This window comes from Spea bombifrons, chromosome 13, assembly GCF_027358695.1.
Source record: "Spea bombifrons isolate aSpeBom1 chromosome 13, aSpeBom1.2.pri, whole genome shotgun sequence".
Classification (NCBI taxonomy): Eukaryota; Metazoa; Chordata; class Amphibia; order Anura; family Pelobatidae; genus Spea; species Spea bombifrons.
Genome location: NC_071099.1, coordinates 4,948,717 through 4,963,563, shown reverse-complemented (window position 1 = coordinate 4,963,563; position 14,847 = coordinate 4,948,717). Strand labels below are relative to the sequence as shown.

The 14,847-nt window shown below is 45.8% G+C and overlaps 1 protein-coding gene across 2 annotated transcripts in view; it reads right to left on the bottom strand.

Annotated features, from left to right (window-relative positions):
• The window catches only part of USH1G (USH1 protein network component sans), a 39,440-nt gene extending 26,868 nt beyond the window's left edge, over positions 1 to 12,572 (bottom strand). For both annotated transcript variants that reach the window (XM_053453869.1, XM_053453870.1), the window contains exon 1: positions 12,363 to 12,572. In XM_053453869.1, coding sequence (XP_053309844.1) covers positions 12,363 to 12,526 — 164 coding nt within the window. In that variant the 5' untranslated portion in view covers positions 12,527 to 12,572. The remainder of the gene's footprint in view (positions 1 to 12,362) is intronic.
• Between the last annotated feature and the right edge of the window lie 2,275 nt (positions 12,573 to 14,847).

Sequence of the window (14,847 nt, the reverse complement as noted above, 5' to 3'; positions counted from 1 at the left end):
CTTGGGTGTATATCACCCAGCCCTAGTTTACCTTAACAGTGTTTAATTGCGTAACCCAGGGCTTGACAAATTTGTTTTGAATCTAGGAGCCAGCTAAAAAAGTTAGGATTTTTTTTTAAACTAACAAAGTTTTATTTTCAACGACAAAAATTAATGATGTCCCAAGGGAATTCCCTCCCTTAAATATAGGTCCACTTTCTTCTAACGGCTGCGAGGCGAGGTGGTAAGACCGGCGTGTGTGCACGTCGGCGCTTTAATTTTATTAGGCGGCCGGCTTCACACACCGTGCTGCAACGTGAGCAGGGCCAGTCCGGCCTTGCTCACGTGGGCCGCATGTTGGACACCCCTGACCTAGGCGCCAGGACAAAATTCTCAGTCGCCATGGCAACCTGGGATTTGTCGAGCCCTGGTGTAAGGCATATTTGGGGGGCAGAGTGGCATATATGGGGGGTATAAGGCACATCTGGGAGGCAGTGTGACAATAAAAAAAGAATCAGCCAACTAATCGATTATGAAAATAATTGTTAGTTGCAGCCCTAGTAAAGTTCTCTCTTGTACATTGCCGAACCTCACTTTCAGCACACCTATCACACCTCACTCTCATTTCTCCTATCACACCTCACTCTAATCAAACCTCATTCCAAGCACACACCATTTCTAAGACCCCCCAGCCAGCACATCTAATACCCCAGGGCTCGACAAATCCCAGGCACCAGGTCGCCACGGCGACTGATAATATTGTCCTGGCGCCTAGGTGTTTGTGAGCCAAACCTATAATTGGGTCCAGATTACCCGCGGCGCTGCAGGGGACTTGGATCCTCCTTTCCGGCAGCAGCAGACGTCTGTGTCAGAGAAGGTCTCTGAGTCGCGCTGGCCAGCTGACTCAATTCTATTTCGGATCACCAGGTGGAGCCGCCGGCAGCAGCAGCAGCGGGGTTGTCTGCATCTTACAGATGTTTGACAGCGGGAATCCAACAGAGTGCACATCGGGGTCTTCGGTCAGGTAAGTTGAAGTAACTGGGGGCATGCTTGGCAGTGGGAGACTGGGACAAAGATGCCTATGGGAAACTGGGGGCAAAGTTAAATTCTGTCCCCAGTTTCCCATAGGCATCTTTGTCACTAAACATGGGACTATGGAAAGCTATTTAGTGACAAAGATGCCTATGGGAAACTGGGGACAGAGTTAATTAATGGGATTAATTAATGGTAATTAAAAGTATGCACTGGTGCTTTTTAGATGATTGCTTGAGATTTTTTTAAAGCAAAGTTTTTTATTGTTTTATAAGATAGAAATACACACAAGATATGGGGAGGGGAACTGTCACAGTCCCGGCTCCAGACGCCACCGGGAGTGTCACCATCCCGGCTCCGGACGCCGCCGGGAGTGTCACCATCCCGGCTCCGGACGCCGCCGAGAGGATGACTGGCCGCGGTTCCCGTACGTCGGCCGTTCGGGACAGCGGGCGGTCCTCCGCTCGCGGCACAAGAATCAGTAGCGGGCGAAGGGTTGTCAGCGGGTCCCGGGAAAACATCTCCCCGGACAGCGGACGATCCTCCGCCCGAGGTATAGGGACACGAGGAGGATTCGGCCCCGGGAACAGTAGTTCCCGGAGCCTGTGTACTTACCCGTCCTCCGGTCGTCGGCCCGCCTCCCGGGCATGCTGCACGTTGCAGGAGGAATGATGGACGGCTGGGGGGTGTGGTTTTGGTTCTGGTCCGGGAGGGGCTTGTGGAATGGCGCCAGTTTTAAAAAGCCGGCTGTGCCTTTCACAAGCACCCTGTTGTGGTCTTCAGTTTGTGTATTTGGCTCGTGCAATCAAGTTTCCTGTTTTTGACCTTTGGCTTGCCTGACTCTCCCTTGCTCTACGATTTGGTACCTTTGCTTGTGATCTCTGGTTTTGTTTTGTTTTTTTTTTCAATTCACCGTTTATTGTAAAGAGAGGAAACATCATAGCACAAAATCACAGTAACAGCATTACACAGTCAGAGTATACATGAAATAGGGTAAACGACAAGGCACAGAGCAATCCATGCCCGAACGTGCATGAGAGTGCGAGACTTCCGACATATGCATAATGTGGCGTAAGGAACCAACAAACATAAGTGCTACAAAGACAGTCGCATTCGGTAAACAGTGAGTAAGAGCGGGTTGTCACCAAGAACAATAACATTAACCAGAATAACCGAAGTACCTGGTAAAGTCACACAAATGGAGGGTGGAAATGAGCCCGGCCACAAAAACCAGGCAATTCTAAGATCCAGGTATAACAGGAGCAGATACAAAACGCGTAGTCGCGCGTATAGCTCGAATATGATGAACATAAAAAACAAAACAAAACAAAAGAAGAAGAAGAAAGTCCGGGCTGGCAATGGAAACCTCACACTTGCAAGAGAGGCAGACGAAGGTTCAAGGCCCCATGGAGTCAGGTCTGGCAGACAGGGAGGAGACATATGCACGCCAGGGATACCATATGAGCCCAACCGAGTGTTCTTGGCCCCTTGCAGCCCCCGTAAGGGTCTCCATTTGATATAGGAATTCAACCTGGCGAAACCAGGCAGACACAGAGGGAGGGCTGGCAGACTTCCAGAATCTGGGAAGGGTAGTGAGAGCCGCATTAATTAAGTGAAATTTAAGGGAACCCCTGTAAGATTTGTACGGGACAGTGGTATGGTGCAGCAGCACCGAGGCCGGGGTGGCTACAAAGGACGGGTCCGACACATCGCGGATGACCGAGGATACCTTATCCCAGAAAGGCTGTATCACTGAGCATGACCACCAAATGTGGTAGAGGGAGCCTAGGGAGTTGTGGCATCGCCAGCACGTGGGGGGAATTTGGGGAAGAAACCTATGGAGGTCAACGGGAACTTTATACCATCGGGTCACAAGTTTAAAGAGAGTTTCCTGCACTCTGCTAGAGACGGTTCCCTTGTGAGCAATCAAAAGCATCCGCTCCCATTCCTCAAGGGAAAGGGAGATCCCGAGGTCCCCCTCCCAAAGACTGAAATAATAGGGCTTAGTGTGGATCGCCGGCGCAATCTGGATGGCATAGAGGGCAGAAAGAAGGTGCGGAGGCACCCTGTCCGCCAGACACAATTTCTCAAACGCAGTAAGGGCACGCGATCCACCAGCAAACGCGCCGGAGGACATCAGGAAGTGCTTGATCTGGTGGTACAGGAAGACAACCTGAAAAGGGTTGGACGCAAGGCCCGTCAAGTCCTCCAACGGCCGAAAGGCGGAGCCCTGAGTCAGATGGCACACCCTAAGAACGGAGACAGAGGGAGGGTGGAGGGTCGACACTCTGCCAGCTTCTCCACCCGGCGGAAAGTCCGGATGGCCCGAGATGGGAAACAGAGGGGAGGGAGCCGCGAGATGCCGCCAAGCCGCACAGCATTCTTGAATACTTTCAAGGTAGGCGTAATTAATGGATGAGGCACCAGAGAGACAGAGCGTTGTGGGTCTGCGATCCAGGGGAGAACCGCAAGGGGACACGAAAGCGCCGCAGCCTCAATCTGAAGCCAGGGCCGACTGGAGCCGACAGTCCACTCGACCACCCGACGGAGATGGGCAGCCCTCCAATATAGTTCCAGGTCGGGAAGACCCAACCCCCCAGACATCTTGGGCCGCGTCAAATAAGAGAAGGAAAGCCGTGCAGGCCTACCCCTCCATATATAGCGGATGAAGGCACTGTGGCATTTGCGAAAATAAGAGCGGGGAAGGAAAATGGGTAACGTTTGAAAAAGATAGAGGAAAAGCGGAAGAACATTCATTTTCAGGACACTCACCCTGCCAAACCACGACACATGGGGGAATGCCCATTTAGTCAGGTCAGCATGGAGAGTCGCCAAAAGAGGATCAAAATTCAGGGCCTTAATTTTACGCAGATCCGAAGGAATAAGGACGCCAAGGTATTTTATGAAGTCCTCCTTCCAACGAAAGGGCATCGTAGAGCCAATATGATGGGAGACATCCGGCGGAAGATGGAACCCCATTATCTCGGACTTGGACAGGTTGATTTTGTAATTGGAAAGGCGCTGGAACTGATCAAGCAAGGACAACAGTGCAGGGAGTGAACGATTCGGATCAGATAGCGCCACGAGGACGTCATCCGCAAACAACGAGATCACCTGGGAGTGACCCGCAATGTCAATGCCCGTAATCTCCGGATGGGAGCGCACCGCCTCAGCAAAAGGTTCAACTGCCAGGAGAAACAGGAGAGGAGAAAGCGGACAACCCTGACGCGTACCGTTGGACAAGGTAAATCCCCCGGACTGAATACCATTGACAGTAATGCGGGCCGTGGGGGACGCATACAGGGCTCTGATGCAGGTTAGAAAATGCATACCTAAACCAATCCCCTCCAGGACCCGAAAAAGGAAGGACCAAGAGACTCGGTCAAATGCCTTCTCGGCATCCATGGAGGCAAGGACCATAGGGGTTCAGAAGTGCTTGGCATGCGCAACAATATCTATAACCTTGATGGTGTTGTCCCGCGCCTCCCTCCCCGGGACAAAACCCACCTGATCTGGATGAATCAGCCCTGGCAGTAGCGGGCGAAGACGATTAGCCAATACTTTAGCAAAAAATTTGGCGTCAACATTTATTAACGAAATCGGCCTATAGCTACTGCAAAGGTCCAGATTTTTGTCGGGCTTGGGGATGACTACAATACTGGCCTCGAGGGCTCGAGGATCAAAGGGTAGCCCCCTAGCTATAGCATTAAAATAAGAGACCAGACGAGGTCCCAGGAGGGGAAGGAATTTCTTATAGTAAGCTGCCGAGAAGCCGTCCGGACCAGGACTTTTGCCGGAGGGCGAACCCTTAATCGCCGATTCGATCTCGGAGAGCGTAAACGGGGTCTCAAGGGCTTTACTTTCCTCCGAGGTGAGAACTCTCCGAAGGTGCGCGTCTAGGAAATCAGCAGTAGCTCGAGAGACTTCAGATGAGGAGTCTGAGCTAGGGGGGAGGTTGTAGAGAGAGGAATAATATTGCCGAAAACATTCAGCAATCTTATGGGAGTGGAAGTGTAACCGATTGTGCCCATCGCGAATCCTATGTAAGTAACCCTGGGCCCTCTTAGCCCTCAAGGCCTTAGCCAGCAATTTTCCGGGCTTGTCCCCGAATTCATAAAATTTATGGCGCGTCAGCAGGAAGTTTCGCTTAATACGGGAGTCTAGGAGAGATGCCAATCGCGCTCGGAGGGTGGAGAGTTGGAGTTGCAAGGACGGGTGAAGCGTCAGTTTATGCCTGACTTCCAGATGTGATATCTGCGTGGTGAGGGACAAGATGGATTCCAACCGCAAGCGTTTCGCAGCGGCCCCCATTCCTATCAGGTGGCCTCTCACCACAGCCTTATGGGCTTCCCAGACGACCGCCTCCAAAACATCTGGAGTGGAATTCTCCGCGAAATACGCAGAGATATGGGCAGACAAGGAAGAGACATTGTGAGGGTCGTCCAGCAGGGACTCATTAAGTCTCCAACTCCACTGAGGCGCGGAGAGCGCGGACATAGAAAGTGACATAGACACAGGCGCGTGGTCGCTAATAGTGATCTCTGGTTTTGACCTCCGGCTCGTCCGACTATCCGCTCTGTGCATCTGACCTCTGGCTTGGCTGACTACCTGCTCCGTGTATCCCGCATTGTGCTCCTGTCTCGTGCTGCGCCTTGCCGCGGCTGCTGCCGCTCAGAACCTATCTCCAGCTGGTGGGAGGTTGTCCACTGTTGGGATCGTCTAAGTCCTGGACTGCTGCTGCCGGGATCTCCCCTCTCAGTAGCGGTAGTTTGGGCAGAAGAACTTCTGCGGGGACGACCTTCCTTAATAGTCCAGCGTAACAGTGACAGGAACAAAGAAAAAGGAGAAGGGAGTCAAAAGGATGGGGGGTACATACGGTAAGCAGTAAGGTCCTGTCGCAGCAGGGTAAAATGTGGTACAGAAAATATCGGCAATAGGACAGCAAAACTCCCATTCAACCTAACTCATCAGGGCCTGCGTCGAAGGGTCTGCTAAGTAGCGGGACCAGTAAAACCAAATTCGCCCATGCTGATCATCCCGGTGGGTAGACCTGGCCACCAGATCCTCTAGGTAATGCACATTTTCCACCCTCACGACCCATTCTCGCAGCGAGGGTGGGGTCAGTGAACCCCAGTGCAGGGGAATTAAAGCTTTGGCCTCATTTAACAAATGCCGAACTACTGACTTCTTATAAGCCGATATTGACAGAGAAGTGTGGTGCAGCAAACAATTAACAGGATGAGATTTTTTTCATGTGACAAATGCAATTGATAAAACATCAAAGGAGGCATCATAGATTTGTAAAAAAAAAATATTTTGTGAAAAAAAAGTTGAAAACGGCATATACCAATTTGAGTCAAATTGTTTCTTGCAGTTTTCACCTTGTTTTCAAGAAGTAGATTTACAAAAAATGTTTAGTGGCTCTTTGTTTTATTAATAGCATTTGTCACATAAACAATTCACAATCAATTATCTAAAAAGCACCAGTGCATACTTTTTCCAGACTTTGAACACTTTGATTAACTGCTTTTCGTATATATATATATATATATATATATATATATATATATATATATATATTTATTTGCTAAACAGCTTGAAACTGTTCAAAGTGCATTTTTTACAGTAGATTCTACTTATTTATGTGTGACTGCCTGAGTCTCTGTGTGTGAGAGAGACTGCCTGAGTCTCTGTGTGCGAGAGACTGCCTGAGTCTTTGTGTGCGAGAGAGACTGCCTGAGTCTCTCTGTGTGCGAGAGACACTGCCTGAGTCTCTGTGTGCGTGTGTGAGAGAGAAAGACTGCCTGAGTCTCTGTGTGCATGTGTGAGAGAGACTGCCTGAGTTTGTGTGTGTGTGTGTGAGACTGCCTGAGTCTGTGTGCATGTATGAGAGACTGTCTGAGTCTGTGAGACTGCCTGAGTCTGTGTGTGTGTGAGACTGCCTGAGTCTCTGTGTGTGTGAGACTGCCTGAGGCTATATGTGTGTGAGAGAGACTGCCTGAGTCTGAGTGTGTGTGAGAGAGAGACTGCCTGAGTCTGTGTGTGTGAGAGAAACTGCCTGTGTGTGTGTGTGTGAGAGAGAGACTGCCTGAGTGTGTGTGTGAGGTTTTTATTTTTTAGTACGAAATCTCGGAAGTGGTTACTAAAAAAATTGAATCCCACCGGTTCTAAGTGATGTGCAGCATCAATACACAAGGGGGGCCGCAAGGCATTCAGCGACAACGAAAACCCAGGGTGCACCATGACCGCTCCGAAGAGCAGTCACAAGAGCCACTGAGAGAGATTTTGCATGGACGCAGACTGACCAGTTGTCAAAATGAAAAGGAAAAAATGTGCACCAAATATGGCCTTTTAGCCTCCTGACAAAGCCATGCATTAGTGGTATCACTGTACTTAGGGGATTTTGCTGAACACACATTGGGGTGTTGTTTGGCTGTGACATATACCAGTAGCTATAAATTAATACCTGAAGTACAATGTTTGTTTAAAAAAAAAACCACAAAAAATTAAAACCACAAACTTTGATGAAATGGTATTGAAATACCAAAATGCCATTTTTATTTATTACCCTATAACTTGCAAAAAAAGCAAAAAAACATAAAAACATTGGGTATTTCTAAACTCAGGAAAAATCTAGTCTAGTCTAGTCTAGTCTAAAAAAGTCTATTTAATAGTTTTTTTTTCATTAGCTTTAAAAAGATAAGTAAAGTATTTTAATTTTTTTTTAAATATATTTTATTATTTTTTATAGGAAATTATATCACACAATCAAAGTAATGGTATCTAAAGAAAGCCCTTCCTGTCCTGAAAAAATATAACTTGTGTGGGTTCACTAAATGAGAGAGAAGTAAATTACAGCTAAACACGAGCACCACCCTCGGCCCAGAAGGGTACAAATAGAAGAAAACAGTCTGGTCCTTAGGGGGTTAATATGCAATCTTCTGTAGTGGGGGTGTCAGGCATCAAACTGTCCCTGTAAAGGGACACTATAAGCATCATTTGCACTGTAAAGCAAATTAATATCCCCATTGAATTAACATTATTGATCCCTTGAAAAAGCATGGTGGGATTAATGAGAATTATTGATTGGCAGCCAAAGCTCACGGGAAACTATGAGAGCACTTTTTTGTAGAATGTATAAAATACATATTAAAACACTAAGTACATTAATACGCATTCGTATGAAAAAGACTACTGTAAGTACAAACAGTGAATGTCATAATATTGTATGCACATATATATTAAATGCTTGCAGAGTATAAGAATATGAACAGAATTGACACAGAACAATGTTAAAAGATCCAATATGTAATGTCTTAAGAAGACCAAGGAGGGTGTAGGGGTACAATACAGGGTAAACATGAAACGTAACGTAACATAACACATCCTTATATTTTCACATAGAAAATCCTCTCATCCAAGTAGGACCACATAACAGGTTAGATGCCCACTGATTATCACCAATAATTTTATTGTTTTTATTTTTTTTAAATTAAGGAATGCAGGTTTTGATACAAATCACATATAATTGAAAACGATCCCCAAGCCAGCATGAGGTTGTAAGGGACATAAGACTAAATAATAAAACCATATTAAAATAAAGACACACACACTGAAATTTGGATGAATCAGGCCGTGGCTTTTATTTAGTTTCACCAGTATAACAAAACCATATACCGTAACTCAACTCTGTAACCATATAATATAAATAAACACAAGCCCTTGGCATAAGCCCCAGAGCACCATATAAACCTTTAAACCTTGCCAACCGCCCTGAAAGCCAGCCAGCATACCAATAATTACAGTTCACCCATAGGGCAACTTTACCCCGATAAAAGCCACGACAATAAATAAAACATAAGGGTGGGTGGGAGGGAGCAACTTCATCAGCTCTTCCATGCTGACTCTTCGGTTCACCACTTCGCTACCGCTCACCAGACTCTACGGTCAGTGCAGTAATCGCTCAGTGGATCGCCAGGTAAGTGAAAGCTCCCCTCAGAATGCACCTATTTATAGGTGCAATTCCCGCCCTTTAGCGCGGCGCGAGGCACCCGCGCGGAGACTAAAAGGCAGCACGAGCCACTCAAAAAGAGCGGCAACGCGCTAGCGCAGGCGCAAATGCAATTAAAGTTATATAACCTATTTTATTTTTTTTTTTACATAACCCCTAACCTGACCTTTCTGTGACCTATCTGCCTAAACTGCCCTATACTGTATATCCCATATCCTTGTCCCCACAACCTCATGTCAGCCTGCCCTATTTGTTCAGGCTTTATCATTGTGGTAATAGAACTGTTGCTAAATTATGCCAAAATCATATCTCGGATTAGAAATATTAGCAGAGTTTCCGAGCCTTTGATTTTTTTTATGTTCCAGGCTATGGGATCCTTGAGAGAATTCACATCAACATTGTTGAAAAGAAGGGAAACATATCACTTACCAAAACCATGGACCTTTGTTTTTTTGACTGCTGCTAATTGGTATTCGAGTGATTAAATAGCTGATTTAATTGGTATTATGAAGGGACAATCCCAATGAGTTTAACCTACTAAAAAGGCTGAGCTGATTTTTTTCCCTCCACTCACACTTTGCCCCAGCACTTTTGCCCTCCACTCACACTTTGCCCCAGCCCTCACTTTGCCCTGCACTCCCACTTTGCAGAGAAAGGATCGCGAAGGAGGTTGAAGCGAGCCGTCAGCTTAACAACGAATCGATCATTCAACTATTATTATCGATTCGTTGTTGCAGCCCTACTTCAGATGCAGCTAGGAATGCACCGAAATGAAAACTCTCATAGTCAGACCTCAAATAGGTCTGACTATGAGACTAAGATCCAGATCCCCCGCAGCGCTGCAGGGGACCTGGATCCTCCTGTCTTATGCCCCTCCCCAAACTTACCGGTGCTTCTGACTCCCCGTCATGTAGCCAAGGCAACGGGTAGACGTCTACGCAATTTGCGTAGACAACTTCAGCTGTAGCCGGAAGGAGGTGCGGTTAGCCGAACCGGTGTCAGAGATCAGAGTTGCTAAGGGGTGTCAGAGACCCTGCTGGTAACAGCACCTCCTTCCGCTGCAGCGGAAGTTGCCTAAGCGAATCACGTAGACGTCTACCCGCTGCCCGGACAACACACCAGGAGTCAGAAGCACCGGTAAGTTGGGGGGGGTGTTAAATGGGGGGCATAAGGCATTTCTGTAGGCAGAATGCCTTTTAACCCCCTTAATGCCACTCTGCCTCCAGAAATGCCTTTTAACCCTCTATACACCACTCTGCCTCCTGAAATGCCTTATACCTCCCTATATGCCACTCTGCCCCAGTGAGACCGTGAGTGCTGGGGCAAAGCGTGAGTGCTGGGGCAAAGCGTGAGTGTAGGGCAAAAAAAAGTCCTGGCTCCTAACTTTTTTAGCTGGCTCCTAGATTTAAAAAAATTGTCAAGCCCTGAGATAAGCTAAAATTATACCCCTCTATGTTTATTATTATACTTATTAGTTTCAATGTGCTAACACATTCATACAACAAGATGTTGTCAACTTGTCACACAGCTTTTACAACCTCAGCAGCCTTGTCTTTGGATGTTATCAATTAATTAGAGGTTCGGTATACCAGAATGCCCATTCACAGAAATATTCAGTTGCCAGCTGTTTTCTATTTTCCACTCTCACTCACTAAAAGTTACTGAAGTAAGAGATTAACAAATAAAATTGACAGCAGATGGAAAATAAAAAAGAAAACAAAACTGGAACCTAAGTCCAAGATTAGTCACCTTTAAATTTGATGCCACTCATTCTCAATCACAAAGCATAGCAATCTTTCATTGCGCAGGCAAAATGGATATGTTAGAATTTGAAATTGTAACTGACCTCAGTTATTCAATATTAAATGCCTGTTTTTATTTGGCAATACAAGCACGTCCTTTCTTTGAATTTAGCAGGTTGATATTACTTCAATCAGTTCTTTGTTAATGGGAGAGCAGGCAACAGAGGGCCAAATGACCCCTTGGTAGTTCTGATTTAAATATTTTGGCTCACAACCTTTATTTTCCTTCTATTGTGGGCTACGTGCAGTATATGGACCATTACTGGTGGTCAATGTGTGCTTGTCAGAACTGGTTAATTGTCTTATTTGGGTCACTTTCCTGCACTTGAAGATTTCCAGTCCTCAACCCGACTTTGGTGCTTACTTGCAAATACCGGTAGTTACTAGCCTTTTGTGCCCTTCTTTATAGAGATGTGTAAACTTCACAGTGGGTATGGTGGTTATCTATTAACCCACTTTTAATTCCAGAGAACATGCACCCGCATATGGGTTATGTATAAAGATGCAAAGTAGTAAAAGATGAACATTCACCATGATCATGAAACTGACTGTACCAGAAATGCTATTTATACATAACCCCACTTTAGAGAATAGGGAACACAGAAATTTGGTGGTTATATCCAGCACTTATTCAATCAATCTAAACTCTAGTTTGTAAGAAAGCAACCCAGGCCCTCTTTACTGTATGTATTGATTTGCCTTTGCCTATAAATTTGTGTGTCCTGGTTATAGCCTCCAACACGCCTACATTTGTCTTGATAGCCAGTATTATATAATGGATCTTGGCTGCCACAGCCAGTGTCTCAATTTTTGGGACTAATGGGTCTTTCGGATGCGTAATGCCTAAAGCAAACACTGCGCATGTATAAAAAGCAGATATGGAAAGTTCTGAGAGCAGAAAACATGTCATTTCACAATAAATACTATGCAACCCCTCCATGTGAGTTCTAAAATAGAGAACATAAGCTAATGCTCCATGTGAGATTTTACAGAATACATTGATCAAGCATTGTTAAACATGGTTTAGGCCACTAAATGAATCTAGCTTCACAATAGTGTTATTAACGTGTTGCAGTATTATGTAAGCAAATGTCTCACACCAATTCTATTAATAGGAATCATAGCTGTTTTACAAAACACAGCATGCATTTGTGCCATCGACGGATAGATCCTTTACTAAGACTGTCTCCGGTTATGTAAATATTTCAGTTCCAGTAACCCAATTGAAAAAATACAACGTGCGCTGTATCAGTAATAAGACTGGATGGGACTGATGATCAAAACAAACATTCCGCATTCGACTATCGACATGTTGCCAGTTAAGTCTATATCTGAAAGGCGAGGCATTAAAACAATTTGACTATCCTTCAGTAATAATCCAACACGCCGAGTGCATTTCCAAGGAAAAATGTCCAAATAACCCTCAGCTAAGTCATTTTGTAACCCATGCTGGAAACAAAAGGTAAAAAACACATGTATGTATTATTTAATGCATATAGATAGGCAAAAGTGTCAATATAACTGTATCTGCATCTCACCCACGGCTCACGATGACCCTTAGTGCACCCAAGTGACCATGATAAGCAGCCCACAATGTAGGTGTCATGCCATCTTCGTCCGGAGAGTTCAGTTCTCTCCGGGTCGCCTCCTTCAAAAGATCCAGGAATCCGTCCCGGGCAGCCCGGTGATATCGCCCGTCCATCCTGCATGTCCGGAGAAAAGGCCCTTATTGCCAGCGAGCTTGCTGCCCCTCGGCTTCCTTGTGTCCCCGCCTCTCGCTGTCACCGTGTTGCTATAAGGCTGTTGTCATATGGCTCTCATATATCTGGCTTCTTCAGGGTCCTGTGGTCCGTTGTCAAGGTGTAACCAGATCTCCCGGAAATGACATTAACACATCGCTACAAAAAGATGCATTTCAAACAGTCCAGGATAATATTTAGAAGCGTTCTACGTTTAGTTTGTAGGTGTGCATTATAGCTGATGCATGCTGAATTTCATTATGTAATGATAAAAGCTTTTTTTCACGTGCCTTTATTCCTTTCTGTATATGACTTAATTCAATAAATGGTACGTTAATATTTCAATTCAGTAATGTCACTATGACTTATGAAGGGCCAACTCATGCAGCTTTGTCTTTTAAGAATAGCTTAGCTTCCTCTGCACAATGCATTGTGTCCCATGATACCCAAATAGAGTCAGTGACATGTCATTAAAAAAATCTCACTGATTTAGTCAAAAACAGATTAACTATCTGAATGTACCTTGATAATTTACCCTGACACCTACAAACCTAAAGATTTATTGACTAAAACAGTTTTCTAAAGATATGATTGCTTGACGTACCCAAGGCCGGATTTCGACATTGTAGGCCCCTGGGCTACAGGTACTGTGAGGCCCCAAGTAATATCGGATTGTTCATAATTCAATTGACAAATATTCATTTTAATATACCTACTACGTCTTTATATATGGTGGGGCATCTGGAAATATATTTGTATATTTGGCCCACTTCCCAGAGTCCAGAATAATGTGGTAAAAATTAATGATTTTACAAGCACTCGACCACGAAATAAAATATATTGGGCTGGTGTCCAAATGCTTCCAGGGCTGCTTTTCATTCCCAGTCCGGCCCTGCAAATCGGCAATACAAATGCCGGTATTTTTTTATATTTTTTTTGCAGTGGGGTGGCCCAAATTAGTTAGAGAGATTAGGCATAATGGAATCAAAACATTTGTTACTGCAAAAACTTTTAGATGAAAAAGTTCCAGTTCTGCCTGTGCGTTTGTAAAAGGTTCTCCCTTAAGGGGGAAGGACAATGAATTGTCCCCTGTAGAGCAGAATAAATTCACGCCTTACAATTAAATTGGGTTTCACAGACTCTGAAAATCCCAACAACCATCCAAGTTTCTACGACTATACCTTTGCGATATGATCTGCATATTGGAATACAGTAAATAACACAATACCTTTACTTTTCCTCTCACTGATTTCTGGGCCTAGAAAGTTTTTTCCTCTGAAGTGACTACAGATTCAGGAGGGAGTTTTATCTCTGAATAAGTAAAAATTACATTTTACTTAATTTTATTCCTACAAAAGGTTAAGTGCCAAACACACGCCAGGACAGGCTCTGCCACACCAACACCCAAACACACACACCAGGAGAGGTTGTGACACACTGACACCCAAACACACACCAGGATAGGATCTGCCACACTGACACCCAAACACACACACCAGGACAGGCTCTGCCACACTGACACCCAAACACACACACCAGGATAGGCTCTGCCACACACACCAAGACAGTTTCTGCCACACTGACACCCAAACACACACATCAGGACAGGCTCTGACACACCAACACACCAAACACACATAACACACCAGGACAGGCCATCTTATGTGATGGGATTGGGAGTTCATCACTATACTAAAACAACGTTTTTGAAGTGTATTCCTACAGTAAGTAAAGTGCCAGGAATCAGATGACCAAATACACAAAGACCAGGAAAGGCTCTGCCACACTGACACCCAAACACACCAGAACAGCAGAGCACACTAGTACGGGCTCTGCCACACCGACACTCTAACAGACACACCAGGACAGGGCTGTAGGAAGGGTGAGGCGAGAGAGGCACTAGCCTTGGACGAAGATGCGAGGGGGTGCACAGCCTCCCGCTCAGAAGCTGCAACCTCCAGGACTGGTGGGGCAGATCACAATTCCCATCTAACAGGCCCAACATTAGGGAGCAAGAGGTCTGTCAGTTCAGACCTTGGCTTCTGTGCTCCCTAATCAGTACGCGCTGGCAAATGAGGCCGAGTGCTAGGGATATGAGGCCGTTACCCCGTGCTCTGCATCAATAGCCGGCGCATAGTGATTAGGGAGTACTAAAGCAGAAGTCTGAAATGACAGACCTCAGGCTCTCACGACAGGATGTTTCTGCTTTCCCTGTTAAGCAGCAGGGCTCCCGCAGAAGTGATCGCAGGACCCGCGTGTGTGTGTGTGGCAGGCCCGGTCACAG